The 16,877-nt window shown below is 40.8% G+C and overlaps 1 protein-coding gene across 2 annotated transcripts in view; it reads right to left on the bottom strand.

Annotated features, from left to right (window-relative positions):
• LOC139372447 (interleukin-1 receptor accessory protein-like 1) overlaps nt 1–16,877 on the bottom strand; it is a 364,639-nt gene that overhangs the window by 20,887 nt on the left and 326,875 nt on the right. For both annotated transcript variants that reach the window (XM_071112164.1, XM_071112165.1), the window contains exon 9: nt 13,059–13,205. In XM_071112164.1, coding sequence (XP_070968265.1) covers nt 13,059–13,205 — 147 coding nt within the window. The remainder of the gene's footprint in view (nt 1–13,058; nt 13,206–16,877) is intronic.

The following is a 16,877-nucleotide window of genomic DNA, read 5'->3' as shown; positions in this document are numbered from 1 at the left end:
TACTACACTATAGAGGATATTAGTTACACACAGACCAGTCTACTACTACACTATAGAGGATATTAGTAACACACAGACCAGTCTATTACTACACTATAGAGGATACAGACCAGTCTATTACTACATTATAGAGGATATTAGTAACACACAGACCAGTCTATTACTACACTATAGAGGATACAGACCAGTCCATTACTACACTATAGAGGATATTAGTAAAACACAGACAAGTCCATTACTACACTATAGAGGATACAGACCAGTCCATTACTACATTATAGAGAATACAGACCAGTCTATTACTACACTATAGAGGATGCAGACCAGTCCATTACTACACTATAGAGGATACAGACCAGTCCATTACTACACTATAGAGGATATTAGAAACACACAGACCAGTCCATTACTACACTATAGAGGATACAGACCAGTCTATTACTACACTATAGAGGATACAGACCAGTCTATTACTACACTATACAGGATACAGACCAGTCCATTACTACACTATAGAGGATACAGACCAGTCCATTACTACACTATAGAGGATACAGACCAGTCCATTACTACACTATAGAGGATATAGACCAGTCCATTACTACACTATAGAGGATACAGACCAGTCCATTACTACACCATAGAGGATATTAGTAACACACAGACCAGTCCATTACTACACTATAGAGGATACAGACCAGTCTATTACTACATTATAGAGGATATTAGTAACACACAGACCAGTCTATTATTACACTATAGAGGATATTAGTAACACACAGACCAGTCTATTACTACACTATAGAGGATACAGACCAGTCTATTACTACACTATAGAGGATACAGATCAGTCTATTACTACACTATAGAGGAAATTAGTAACACACAGACCAGTCTATTACTACACTATAGAGGATACAGACCAGTCCATTACTACAATATAGAGGATATTAGTAACACACAGACCAGTCTATTATTACACTATAGAGGATACAGACCAATCCATTACTACACTATAGATGATATTAGTAACACACAGACCAGTCCATTACTACACTATAGAGGATATTAGTAACACACAGACCAGTCTATTATTACACAATAGAGAATATTAGTAACACACAGACCAGTCCATTACTACACTATAGAGGATACAGATAAGTCTATTACTACACTATAGAGGATATTAGTTACACACAGACCAGTCTACTACTACACTATAGAGGATATTAGTAACACACAGACCAGTCCATTACTACACTATAGAGGATACAGATCAGTCCATTACTACACTATAGAGGATACAGACCAGTCCATTACTACACTATAGAGGATATTAGTAACACACAGACCAGTCCATTACTACACCATAGAGGATGCAGACCAGTCTATTACTACACTATAGAGGAAATTAGTAACACACAGACCAGTCTATTACTACACTATAGAGGATACAGACCAGTCCATTACTACAATATAGAGGATATTAGTAACACACAGACCAGTCCATTACTACACTATAGAGGATGCAGACCCGTCTATTACTACACTATAGAGGAAATTAGTAACACACAGACCAGTCTATTACTACACTATAGAGGATACAGACCAGTCTATTACTACACTATAGAGGATACAGATCAGTCTATTACTACACTATAGAGGAAATTAGTAACACACAGACCAGTCTATTACTACACTATAGAGGATACAGACCAGTCCATTACTACAATATAGAGGATATTAGTAACACACAGACCAGTCTATTATTACACTATAGAGGATACAGACCAGTCCATTACTACACTATAGATGATATTAGTAACACACAGACCAGTCCATTACTACACTATAGAGGATATTAGTAACACACAGACCAGTCTATTATTACACAATAGAGAATATTAGTAACACACAGACCAGTCCATTACTACACTATAGAGGATACAGATAAGTCTATTACTACACTATAGAGGATATTAGTAACACACAGACCAGTCTATTATTACACTATAGAGGATATTAGTAACACACAGACCAGTCTATTACTACACTATAGAGGATACAGACCAGTCTATTACTACACTATAGAGGATACAGATCAGTCTATTACTACACTATAGAGGAAATTAGTAACACACAGACCAGTCTATTACTACACTATAGAGGATACAGACCAGTCCATTACTACAATATAGAGGAAATTAGTAACACACAGACCAGTCTATTACTACACTATAGAGGATACAGACCAGTCCATTACTACACTATAGATGATATTAGTAACACACCGACCAGTCCATTACTACACTATAGAGGATATTAGTAACACACAGACCAGTCTATTATTACACAATAGAGAATATTAGTAACACACAGACCAGTCCATTACTACACTATAGAGGATACAGATCAGTCCATTACTACACTATAGAGGATACAGATAAGTCTATTACTACACTATAGAGGATATTAGTTACACACAGACCAGTCTACTACTACACTATAGAGGATATTAGTAACACACAGACCAGTCCATTACTACACTATAGAGGATACAGATCAGTCCATTACTACACTATAGAGGATACAGACCAGTCCATTACTACACTAAAGAGGATATTAGTAACACACAGACCAGTCCATTACTACACTATAGAGGATGCAGACCAGTCTATTACTACACTATAGAGGATACAGACCAGTCCATTACTACACTATAGAGGATACAGACCAGTCCATTACTACACTATAGAGGATACAGACCAGTCCATTACTACACTATATAGGATACAGACCAGTCTATTACTACATTATAGAGGATATTAGTAACACACAGACCAGTATATTACTACACTATAGAGGATACAGACCAGTCTATTACTACACTATAGAGGATACAGATCAGTCCATTACTACACTATAGAGGATACAGACCAGTCCATTACTACACTATAGAGGATACAGACCAGTCCATTACTACACTATATAGGATATTAGTAACACACAGACCAGTCCATTACTACACTATAGAGGATACAGACCAGTCTATTACTACATTATAGAGGATATTAGTAGCACACAGACCAGTCTATTATTACACTATAGAGGATATTAGTAACACACAGACCAGTATATTACTACACTATAGAGGATACAGACCAGTCTATTACTACACTATAGAGGATACAGATCAGTCTATTACTACACTATAGAGGATATTAGTAACACACAGACGAGTCCTATACTACAATATAGAGGATACAGACCAGTCCATTACTACACTATAGAGGATACAGACCAGTCTATTACTACACTATAGAGGATACAGACCAGTCCATTACTACACTATAGAGGATATTAGTAACATACAGACCAGTCTATTTTTACACTATAGAGGATATTAGTAACATACAGACCAGTCTATTACTAAACTATAGATGATACAGACCAGTCCATTACTACACTATAGAGGATACAGATCAGTCTATTACTACACTATAGAGGATATTAGTTACACACAGACCAGTCTACTACTACACTATAGATTATATTAGTAACACACAGACCAGTCCATTACTACACTATAGAGGATACAGACCAGTCTATTACTACAATATACAGGATATTAGTAACACACAGAGCAGTCCATTACTAGACTATAGAGGATACAGACCAGTCCATTACTACACTATAGAGGATACAGACCAGTCTATTACTACACTATAGAGGATACAGACCAGTCCATTACTACACTATAGAGGATATTAGTAACATACAGACCAGTCTATTATTACACTATAGAGGATATTAGTAACACACAGACCAGTCTATTATTACACTATAGAGGATACAGACCAGTCCATTACTACACTATAGATGATACAGATCAGTCTATTACTACACTATAGAGGATATTAGTAACACACAGACCAGTCTATTACTACACTATAGAGGATACAGACCAGTCTATTACTACACTATAGAGGATACAGATCAGTCTATTACTACACTATAGAGGAAATTAGTAACACACAGACCAGTCTATTACTACACTATAGAGGATACAGACCAGTCCATTACTACAATATAGAGGAAATTAGTAACACACAGACCAGTCTATTACTACACTATAGAGGATACAGACCAGTCCATTACTACACTATAGATGATATTAGTAACACACCGACCAGTCCATTACTACACTATAGAGGATATTAGTAACACACAGACCAGTCTATTATTACACAATAGAGAATATTAGTAACACACAGACCAGTCCATTACTACACTATAGAGGATACAGATCAGTCCATTACTACACTATAGAGGATACAGATAAGTCTATTACTACACTATAGAGGATATTAGTTACACACAGACCAGTCTACTACTACACTATAGAGGATATTAGTAACACACAGACCAGTCCATTACTACACTATAGAGGATACAGATCAGTCCATTACTACACTATAGAGGATACAGACCAGTCCATTACTACACTAAAGAGGATATTAGTAACACACAGACCAGTCCATTACTACACTATAGAGGATGCAGACCAGTCTATTACTACACTATAGAGGATACAGACCAGTCCATTACTACACTATAGAGGATACAGACCAGTCCATTACTACACTATAGAGGATACAGACCAGTCCATTACTACACTATATAGGATACAGACCAGTCTATTACTACATTATAGAGGATATTAGTAACACACAGACCAGTATATTACTACACTATAGAGGATACAGACCAGTCTATTACTACACTATAGAGGATACAGATCAGTCCATTACTACACTATAGAGGATACAGACCAGTCCATTACTACACTATAGAGGATACAGACCAGTCCATTACTACACTATATAGGATATTAGTAACACACAGACCAGTCCATTACTACACTATAGAGGATACAGACCAGTCTATTACTACATTATAGAGGATATTAGTAGCACACAGACCAGTCTATTATTACACTATAGAGGATATTAGTAACACACAGACCAGTATATTACTACACTATAGAGGATACAGACCAGTCTATTACTACACTATAGAGGATACAGATCAGTCTATTACTACACTATAGAGGATATTAGTAACACACAGACGAGTCCTATACTACAATATAGAGGATACAGACCAGTCCATTACTACACTATAGAGGATACAGACCAGTCTATTACTACACTATAGAGGATACAGACCAGTCCATTACTACACTATAGAGGATATTAGTAACATACAGACCAGTCTATTTTTACACTATAGAGGATATTAGTAACATACAGACCAGTCTATTACTAAACTATAGATGATACAGACCAGTCCATTACTACACTATAGAGGATACAGATCAGTCTATTACTACACTATAGAGGATATTAGTTACACACAGACCAGTCTACTACTACACTATAGATTATATTAGTAACACACAGACCAGTCCATTACTACACTATAGAGGATACAGACCAGTCTATTACTACAATATACAGGATATTAGTAACACACAGAGCAGTCCATTACTAGACTATAGAGGATACAGACCAGTCCATTACTACACTATAGAGGATACAGACCAGTCTATTACTACACTATAGAGGATACAGACCAGTCCATTACTACACTATAGAGGATATTAGTAACATACAGACCAGTCTATTATTACACTATAGAGGATATTAGTAACACACAGACCAGTCTATTATTACACTATAGAGGATACAGACCAGTCCATTACTACACTATAGATGATACAGATCAGTCTATTACTACACTATAGAGGATATTAGTAACACACAGACCAGTCTATTACTACACTATAGAGGATATTAGTAACATACAGACCAGTCTATTACGAAACTATAGATGATACAGACCAGTCCATTACTACACTATAGAGGATACAGACCAGTCTATTATTACACTATAGAGGATACAGACCAGTCCATTACTACACTATAGAGGATATTAGTAACATACAGACCAGTCTATTACGAAACTATAGATGATACAGACCAGTCCATTACTACACTATAGAGGATACAGACCAGTCTATTACGAAACTATAGAGGATACAGACCAGTCCATTACTACACTATAGATGATACAGATCAGTCTATTACTACACCATAGAGGATACAGACCAGTCCATTACTACACCATAGAGGATATTAGTAACATACAGACCAGTCGATGACTAAACTATAGAGGATATTAGTAACACACAGACCAGTCTATTACTACACTATAGAGGATATTAGTAACACACAAACCAGTCCATTACTACACTATAGAGGATATTAGTAACACACAAACCAGTCTATTACTACATTATAGAGGATATTAGTAACACACAGACCAGTCTATTACTACACTATAGAGGATACAGACCAGTCCATTACTACACTATAGAGGATATTAGTAACACACAGACCAGTCTATCACTACACTATACAGGATACAGACCAGTCCATGACCACACTATAGAGGATATTAGTAACATACAGACCAGTCTATGACTACACTATAGAGGATATTAGTAACACACAGACCAATCCATTACTACACTAGAGGATACAGACCAGTCTATTAGTACACTACAGAGGATACTAGTAACACACACACCAGTCTATTACTACACTATAGAGGATACAGACCAGTCTATTACTGCACTATAGAGAATAGTAGTAACACACAGACCAGTCTATTACTACACTATAGAGGATATTAGTAACACACAGACCAGTCTATTACTACTCTATAGAGGATACAGACCAGTCTATTACTACAATATAGAGGATATTACTAACATACAGACCAGTCCATTACTACACTATAGAGGATATTAGTAACACACAGACCAGTCTATTACTACACTATAGAGGATATTACTAACATACAGACCAGCCCATTACTACACTATAGAGGATATTAGTAACACACAGACCAGTCTATTACTACACTATAGAGGATATTACTAACATACAGACCAGTCCATTACTACACTATAGAGGATACAGACCAGTCCATTACTACACTATAGAGGATACAGACCAGGCCATTACTACACTATAGAGGATATTAGTAACACACAGACCAGTCTATTACTACTCTATAGAGGATACAGACCAGTCTATTACTGCACTATAGAGAATAGTAGTAACACACAGACCAGTCTATTACTACACTATAGAGGATATTAGTAACACACAGACCAGTCTATTACTACACTATAGGGGATACAGACCAGTCCATGACTACACTATAGAGGATATTAGTTACACACAGACCAGTCTATTACTACACTATAGAGGATATTAGTAACACACAGACCAGTCCATTACTACACTATAGAGGATATTAGTAACATACAGACCAGTCTATCACTACACTATAGAGGATACAGACCAGTTCATGACTACACTATAGAGGATATTAGTTACACACAGACCGGTCTATGACTACACTATAGAGGATATTAGTAACATACAGACCAGTCCATTACTACACTATAGAGGATACAGACCAGTCTATTAGTACACTATAGAGGACACAGACCAGTCTATTACTACACTATAGAGGATACAGACCAGTCTATTACTACACTATAGAGGATACAGACCAGTCTATTACTACAATATAGAGGATATTACTAACATACAGACCAGTCCATTACAACACTATAGAGGATACAGACCAGTCTATTACTACACTATAGAGAATACAGACCAGTCTATTACTGCACTATAGAGGATACAGACCAGTCTATTACTACACTATAGAGGATACAGACCAGTCTATTACTACACTATAGAGGATATTAGTAACATACAGACCAGTCTATTACTACACTATAGAGGATATTAGTAACATACAGACCAGTCCATTACTACACTATAGAAGATATTCCTAACATACAGACCAGACCATTACTACACTATAGAGGATATTAGTAACATACAGACCAGTCTATTACTACAATATAGAGGATATTACTTACATACAGACCAGTCCATTACTACACTATAGAGGATATCAGTAACATACAGACCAGTCTATTACTACACTATAGAGGATATTAGTAACATACAGACCAGTCTATTACTACAATATAGAGGATATTACTAACATACAGACCAGTCCATTACTACACTATTGAGGATATCAGTAACATACAGACCAGTCTATTACTACACTATAGAGGATACAGACCAGTCCATTGCTACACTATAGAGGATATTAGTAACATACAGACCAGTCTATTACTACACTATAGAGGATACAGACCAGTCCATTACTACACTATTGAGGATACAGACCAGTCCATTACTACACAATAGAGGATACAGACCAGTCTATTAGTACACTATAGAGGATACAGACCAGTCTATTACTACACTATAGAGGATATTAGTAACACACAGACCAGTCCATTACTACACTATAGAGGATATTAGTAACACACAGACCAGTCTATTACTACACTATAGGGAATATTAACCTTATGTTATATGTGTTGAATTTGTCAGCCACCGCAGACTCAATAGGGCTTCAGACTCAATAGGGCTTCAGACTATTGGGCTTCAGACTTAATATGGCTTCAGACTCAATAGGGCTTCAGACTATTAGGCTTCGGACTCAATAGGGCTTTAGACTCAATAGGGCTTCAGACTCAATAGTGCTTCAGACTCTATTGGGCTTCAGACACAATAGGGCTTCAGACACAATAGGACTTCAGACACAATGGGGCTTCAGACTTTATTGGGCTTCAGACTCAATAGGGCTTCAGAGTCAATAGGGCTTCAGAGTCAATAGGGCTTCAGAGTCAATTGGGCTTCAGAGTCAATTGGGTTTCAGAGTCAGTTGGGTTTCAGAGTCAATAGGGCTTCAGAGTCAATAGGGCTTCAGAGTCAATAGGGCGTCAAACTCTATTGGGCTTCAGACTCTTTTGGGCTTCTGACTCAATAGGGCTTCAGACTCAATAGCGCTTCAGACGCAATAGTGCTTCAGACTCTATTGGGCTTCAGATTATATTGGGCTTCAGACTCAATAGGCCTTCAGACTCAATAGCGCTTCAGACTCTATTGGGCTTCAGATTATATTGGGCTTCAGACTCTTTTGGGCTTCAGACTCTATTGGGCTTCAGACTCTATTGGGCTTCAGACTCAATATGGCTTCAGACACAATAGTGATTCAGACTCTATTGGGCTTCAGAGTCAATAGGGCTTCAGAGTCAATAGGGCTTCAGAGTCAATAGGGCTTCAGAGTCAATAGGGCTTCAGACTCTATTGGGTTTCAGAGTCAATAGGCTTCAGAGTCAATAGGCCTTCAGAGTCAAAAGGGCTTCAGACTCTATTGGGTTTCAGAGTCAATAGGGCTTCAGACTCAATAGGGCTTCAGAGTCAATAGTACTTCAGAGTCAACAGGGCTTCTGACCCAATAGGGCTTCTGGACTTCTCATGTCTGCATTGGTTATTTTTCATTTTCACATGACACACACATCACACACCACAACAACCCATGCCATCATAAGTAGGGCAACTTTCATTGGTCTGTTTCTCCTGGTCAGGTCACATGGTCAGGGATTGATAACCATGACAGCTTTGCAGACTATCAACGTGGTGAAGAGGTCCAGTATTTTAGCTCTCTCTGCATAGCAGAACAGCAGGAAGCAACATGACACCTGTGTCACTCTGACTGACTTTACTGCCAGCTTCCACTCCTCTGGGTACATTTTATTACAATCCAGACTCTTTTGCCAAACAATGTCACTGTGTTCACTGTGACTGGGCTGAGGTAGGAAACTGAACGCTTCCCTAGGCACAAAATGGCTCCGACCCATCCTTTATCCGCACGGCAGCCAGGCACATGAAGAATATGATTGATGCTGAATTTGAAAGGATTAAACGGCGAGGAGAAAAGCCCAACAAGCCCGTGCAGGAGAGAGAGGAGAGGAGCGGCTCCGGCCTCGGCGCACTTCAACGAGACACAAAGCAGGAAATCTGCTGCGGCAACGAGCCAGAGGAAGTGGAATTAAGGGAGAGACACAAGAGAAGAGAGGGATTCCCCAGGGACTAGAAACAACACAGGTCTCTCTCTCTCTCTCTCTCTCTCTCTCTCTCTCTCTCTCTCTCTCTCTCTTAGGTAAACTCATTAGAGAGGGGTTTAAACCTCTCTTATTACCACAGGTAAAGGGATAATCCAAACACTACCTGCTGAAGGGGAGCTGTTAGACCAGGATGGGCTTCTGACAACACAGAGAGGAGAGGAGAGGAGAGGAGAGGAGAGAAGGAGAGGAGGAGAGGAGAGGAAGAGAGGAGAGGAAGAGAGGAGAGGAGAGGAAGAGAGGTGGAGAACGGAGAGGAGAGGAGGAGCGATGAGGAAGAGAGGTGGGGAAAGGAGAGGAGAGGAGGAGCGATGAGGAAGAGAGGTGAGGAAAGGAGAGGAGGAGATATGAGGAGGAGGAGAGGAGAGGACGAGGAGAGGAGAGGAGAGGAGAGGAGAGGAGAGGAGAGGAGAGGAGAGGAGAGGAGAGGAGAGGAGAGGAGAGGAGAGGGGTGGGGAAAGGAGAGGAGAGGAGAGGAGGAGTGATGAGGAAGAGAGGTGGGGAAAGGAGAGGAGGGGAGGAGGGGATAGAAGGGGAGAAGAGAAGTGAGGAGGGGAGTGGACAGGAAGAGAGGAAGAGAGGAGGAGAGGAGAGGAGAGATGAAGCAAGGAAGAGATGAGTGGAGAAGAGAAGAGAGGAGGAGAGGAGAGGGGAGGGGAGGGAGGAAACAAGAAAAGAGAAGAGAAGAGAGGAGAGAAGTGGGAGATAAGTGGAGAGACCAGGAGGAATCTGAACCTATATAAACATCTCTTTCTATACAGTAAAGTGCAACGTCCCCTTTAAGAGAGAAACGTATGTAGGTAGATCAGAATCTATTTCAGTTGAACTGAATCACTCATATCTGAGTGGTTACTGTGTGAGGGAGTGAGAGAGAGAGAGAGTAAGAGAGAGAGAGAGAGAGAGAGAGAGAGAGAGAGAGAGAGAGAGAGAGAGAGAGAGAGATAGATATAGAGATGGAGATAGAGAGAGAGATAGAGATAGAGAAATAGAGAGAGAGATAGAGATAGAGAGCAGGTATGGGTGAGATTCGGAGGTAGAATAACCAGTGACTCCTTCCTCTCCCTCCTCTCCTTCCTCTCCCTCCTCTCCTTCCTCTCCCTCCTCTCCTTTCTCTCTGAGGTCCAATGAGGCGAACTTAAGAGGGCTGAGAAGGGGAATTGTTTCCGTCCCGCGTGTTCCACCACCCTCAGCATCCATCCCTCCCACTCTCTGACTCTGAAGTAAAAGGCCATGACTGACGCACACATAGCTTACATCCATCCATAGCTGTGGCTGCATATGCATACTGGCAGGCCCACAGAGAGTGAGAGAACCTTTGAACTCGCTATTAAAAAAGTGTTCAGGGACTTTGAGCAGGAACCTCTGGGCTCCTTCCACATTGTTCTGAATAGAACACAACCTACATCGTCAGCCGTGAAAGCTAGAAAACTGCAGGGGAGTTGGGCTCATTAGCATTCCTACATAAGTAACGTTTATAATAAGACACAAGGCATTTGTTATCTTTATGTTAAGTCATTACTCATCCCTAAGCGATGATCAAGTTCAACCTACTGCATGATTTAAATAAAGTCAAAATTAAATCATATACAGTATTATATGCTAATGAGGGTTACGTTCATGTCACAACTCGGCAAGCTCATGCATCTGTAAAGGGTGTGTGGTCGTTATGCAAGACAACCCCTGCAAACACCCATTTGAATGGAGACTTAAAACCGCTTTGAACCGAACCCGATCATTCTGGTGCTGTCAGTCAGACACAGAGAAAAGATAGGAGAAAAAAGGATTTTCCTGAATGGCTTGTGATGGTGATGAAGTAGAAGTCCTTGTGGCCAATGAAAGAAGAGCGTGAGGGGTGAGGGGGGAATACAATCCAGGGAAGGAGTAATCACCCAGTCCTGAGCGTTAAAGAGAAAGTATGTGTCTCTCCCTCGTCTCTCCTGGGAGCCACGGCCATGGGCAACACTATGTGGCTTATTGAAACTGATCCCTTTAAACAGAGAGCAAATTGAAAATCTCTTTCCCTCTCCTCTCTGCTCACTCGGGTGGCGCAATTAAAGGAGACAATTGCTGTTTAGCATTAGGTTTAAGGCTCTGGCTCTCTTTTCTCTCCTCTGTGGCGCCTTGAAACCATCCATTACTTCAAAGTCCCCCACTTCTGTCCCAAAGCCCAACACAGTACAGGCCTGGTAATGACTTTCATAGACATGTCTGATGCCTCAACCATCCAGGCAATGTGATTGGTGGAAAATGGAGGGCTGGGGGAGGAGAAGAGCAAAGCGGAGGCAACCTTTCTCGGCTAATGACACTCTCCAGTCTCCACACAGCGTCCTTCAGACACCCCAAAAGTCATCTTGTTCACTGAATTCATTGTAGCCCTAGCCCTCCACTTGAAAGACTCATTAAGGGAAATCAAATGAATCCGCCAGACCAGATTGATGAATACTCCTCCTTAACTCATTCACTATTCAGCCACACAATTAGAATTCATTGCGGTTCAATTTAGAACCCTTAAGTTCTTATTTCTATCTCAAGATAGGATTTGTAGAAAAACACATTTTCCTACTTTTATAATGAAATGAAATCCCCTTTCGAGCAATGTCTCGAACAAAATATTATGTGAAGGCACATGAAGCAAGACAGATAGACGGTCTAAATGTCCTGAGTATTACCCTAGTCCCTTTTGGTGACACCGAAACAAGTTGTTTGTCATCTAGACCTACGCTCTAGATGACAAAGGTGCTACATAGATCCTAAAAGGGTTCTTCCTGGAATCAAAAAAGGGTTCTACATGGAACCAAAAAGGGTTTTCCTATGGGGACACTTGAATAACCCTTTTAGGACCCTTTTTTCTAAGAGTGCACTGTAGACTTCATTCGGGGTTTATAATGGGTGTTGTTGGTCCTAGTGTGAGTTGAGAGTATCTCACCTCCGTCGATGTCCTCGCTGCCAAAATGGTTCCTGTAGAAGAGCATGAGCTCCATCTTGTAGCACTTGTAGAGGGTCACGAGGCAGATCAACAACAACAAGATGGCCCCCAAGCCTCCCGCCAGCTCCACTGTGTACATAAGCTCTGCTGTGAGAGAAGGGAGGGGGAGAGAGAGAGGGGGGGAGGGAGGAAGAAAAAGAGGAAGAAAAAGAGATAGAGAAGACGATAATGTTTACTTCACTAATCTTTCTTTATCAAATCCAAAAAGCAAGCACACTCACCAAATACATCCTCAAACACAGCATGGTGTCACTGCTTATGGTCTCTGGATACTTCATTAGCACAGAAGCTACATAACATGATTTAGAACATGAGGGAGATCAAGCCAGACTCCAGCTAGCTGCTAGCATGCTAACAGGGTTCCTAGCTACCACTCCCATTGATTAACCTTCAACTAAGCTAAGCTAACCAACCCAAATCTTGGGTCACTGAGTCCTAGTTCATCAACTATTCTATAGGTAGCCCCCCCCCCCCCAAAACAATAATACTTTGCGTGAACTACTTCTCCTAAGATGGTCTCTATTTGGTGATTAGACCTCAGCAACGCACCAGCCCAGGTCAGCCATAACCTGAAGGCCCCAGCTATAGCACTCGACTGGCCAGGAACTGATGGTGACCTCCCGTTGACAAGGGAAGCTCCATTAAAGGTGTGAGTGTAACGCTGTAAGGGCACCAAACCAAGCAAGCCAAGTCATTAGAGCAGGAATATAATATAGACTGGCACAAGGCTGTGTCCCACAGGACACCCTATTCCCTATATACAGTGCCTTGCGAAAGTATTCGGCCCCCTTGAACTTTGCGACCTTTTGCCACATTTCAGGCTTCAAACATAAAGATATAAAACAACAACAAGTGGGACACAATCATAAAGTGGAACGACATTTATTGGATATTTCAAACTTTTTTAACAAATCAAAAACTGAAAAATTGGGCGTGCAAAATTATTCAGCCCCCTTAAGTTAATACTTTGTAGCACCACCTTTGCTGCGATTACAGCTGTAAGTCGCTTGGGGTATGTCTCTATCAGTTTTGCACATCGAGAGACTGAAATGTTTTCCCATTCCTCCGTGCAAAACAGCGCGAGCTCAGTGAGGTTGGATGGAGAGCATTTGTGAACAGCAGTTTTCAGTTCTTTCCACAGATTCTCGATTGGATTCAGGTCTGGACTTTGACTTGGCCATTCTAACACCTGGATATGTTTATTTTTGAACCACTGTGAACATGAGACCCATCAAGATATTTTATAATAAGAATAAGAGATAACGTTGTTTTGGTGTGAGACAGCCATCAGTGGTAAGCCAGAAGTGTTTTTTTGGTATGAGACAGCCATCACTGGTAAGCCAGAAGTGTTGTTTTGGTGTGAGACAGCCATCACTGGTAAGCCAGGAGTGTTTTTTTTGGTGTGAGACAGCCATCAATGGTAAGCCAGAAGTGTTGTTTTGGTGTGAGACAGCCATCAATGGTAAGCCAGGAGTGTTTTTTTGGTGTGAGACAGCCATCAATGGTAAGCCAGGAGTGTTTTTTTGGTGTGAGACAGCCATCAGTGGTGAGCCAGGAGTGTTTTTTTGGTGTGAGACAGCCATCACTGGTAAGCCAGGAGTGTTTTTTTGGTGTGAGACAGCCATCACTGGTAAGACAGGAGTGTTTTTTTGGTGTGAGACAGCCATCAATGGTAAGCCAGAAGTGTTGTTTTGGTGTGAGACAGCCATCAGTGGTAAGCCAGGAGTGTTTTTTTGGTGTGAGACAGCCATCAGTGGTAAGCCAGAAGTGTTTTGGTGTTAGTCAGCCATCAATGGTAAACCAGAAGTGTTTTGGTGTGAGACAGCCATCAGTGGTAAGCCAGAAGTGTTTTGGTGTGAGACAGCCATCAATGGTAAGCCAAAAGTGTTTTGGTGTGAGACAGCCATCAGTGGTAAGCCAGAAGTGTTTTGGTGTGAGACAGCCATCAGTGGTAAGCCAGAAGTGTTTTGGTGTGAGACAGCCATCAGTGGTAAGCCAGAAGTATTTTGGTGTGAGACAGCCAACAGTGGTAAGCCAGAAGTGTTTTGGTGTGAGACAGCCATCAGTGGTAAGCCAGAAGTGTTTTGGTGTGAGACAGCCATCAATGGTAAGCCAGGAGTGTTTTTTTGGTGTGAGACAGCCATCAGTGGTAAGCCAGAAGTGTTGTTTTGGTGTGAGACAGCCATCAGTGGTAAGCCAGGAGTGTTTTTTTGGTGTGAGACAGCCATCAGTGGTAAGCCAGAAGTGTTTTGGTGTTAGACAGCCATCAGTGGTAAGCCAGAAGTGTTGTTTTGGTGTGAGACAGCCATCACTGGTAAGCCAGAAGTGTTTTTTTGGTGTGAGACAGCCATCACTGGTAAGCCAGGAGTGTTTTTTGGTGTGAGACAGCCATCACTGGTAAGCCAGAAGGGTTTTGGTGTGAGACAGCCATCAGTGGTAAGCCAGAAGTGTTTTGGTGTGAGACAGCCATCAATGGTAAGCCAGAAGTGTTTTGGTGTGAGACAGCCATCAGTGGTAAGCCAGAAGTGTTTTGGTGTGAGACAGCCATCAGTGGTACGCCAGAAGTGTTTTGGTGTGAGACAGCCATCAGTGGTAAGCCAGAAGTATTTTGGTGTGTGACAGCCATCAGTGGTAAGCCAGAAGTGTTTTGGTGTGAGACAGCCATCAGTGGTAAGCCAGAAGTGTTTTGGTGTGAGACAGCCATCAATGGTAAGCCAGGAGTGTTTTTTTGGTGTGAGACAGCCATCAGTGGTAAGCCAGAAGTGTTGTTTTGGTGTGAGACAGCCATCAGTGGTAAGCCAGGAGTGTTTTTTGGTGTGAGACAGCCAACAGTGGTAAGCCAGAAGTGTTTTGGTGTGAGACAGCCATCAATGGTAAGCCAGGAGTGTTTTGGTGTGAGACAGCCATCAGTGGTAAGCCAGAAGTGTTTTGGTGTGAGACAGCAATAGGGCTGTGGCGGTCATGAAATGTTGACAGCTGGTGATTGTCAAGCAAATAACTGTCATTCTCACGGTAATTGATCGTTAATTAAAATAAACACATTTAGCATCTCCTGGCTTCCACACAGCCTACAAGCCACTGATGCAGATCTTTGGAACATCTACATTTTAAAAAGTTTAATAAATCCATATAATATAGCCTACACATTCACAATAAACCCATTATTTATTTTAGACAGGTTTAAAGAAGCATGATATGGGGAAATGTCTATTTGAGAAGAACAGAATAGCAGACTCTGAGTTGTCCTTGTGTTAGGTCCTGATCTGGCTATGCCAAATGGCTGTGAGCTACACTAGTTAAGATTTGCTTAGAATTCTGTGGCATTATTTTATAGCATGAAGAATACAATTGAACATAGCTGAATAAAATAGAAAATATATTTTCTCCAAACGATTTGAGGGAGTGCTCACATGCGGCTATTCTGTGTGGAGGTTCACAAAGAACCAGGAACTCCTACAGTATATGCTTAATTTACAGTTATTAATGTAACCTGTTGTTCTACAAATGTTGGGCGATATATTTAGATTTTTAATACATTGTAAGGCTGCATGATGTGACTCTAATGATGATTTGAAAAAAGTTGCTTGAAAGGCCTGAGCTCTGCTTTGTTTTTTTGTGCGCACACATCGGGGACGCAACTGTGCACGTCCTTATCCAATTCCGATTCCATATTGAAGATATTGGAAGAACTGTCCACAGGCATTGTTTCTTATGCTGGGCATCATTCACAGGTGATAATATATAATTCACAAGTGACAA

The sequence above is a fragment of the Oncorhynchus clarkii genome, chromosome 18 (genome assembly GCF_045791955.1).
Source record: "Oncorhynchus clarkii lewisi isolate Uvic-CL-2024 chromosome 18, UVic_Ocla_1.0, whole genome shotgun sequence".
Lineage (NCBI taxonomy): Eukaryota > Metazoa > Chordata > Actinopteri > Salmoniformes > Salmonidae > Oncorhynchus > Oncorhynchus clarkii.
Note: the sequence above shows the minus strand (reverse complement) of the source record. Positions and strands in the feature narration are given on the sequence as shown.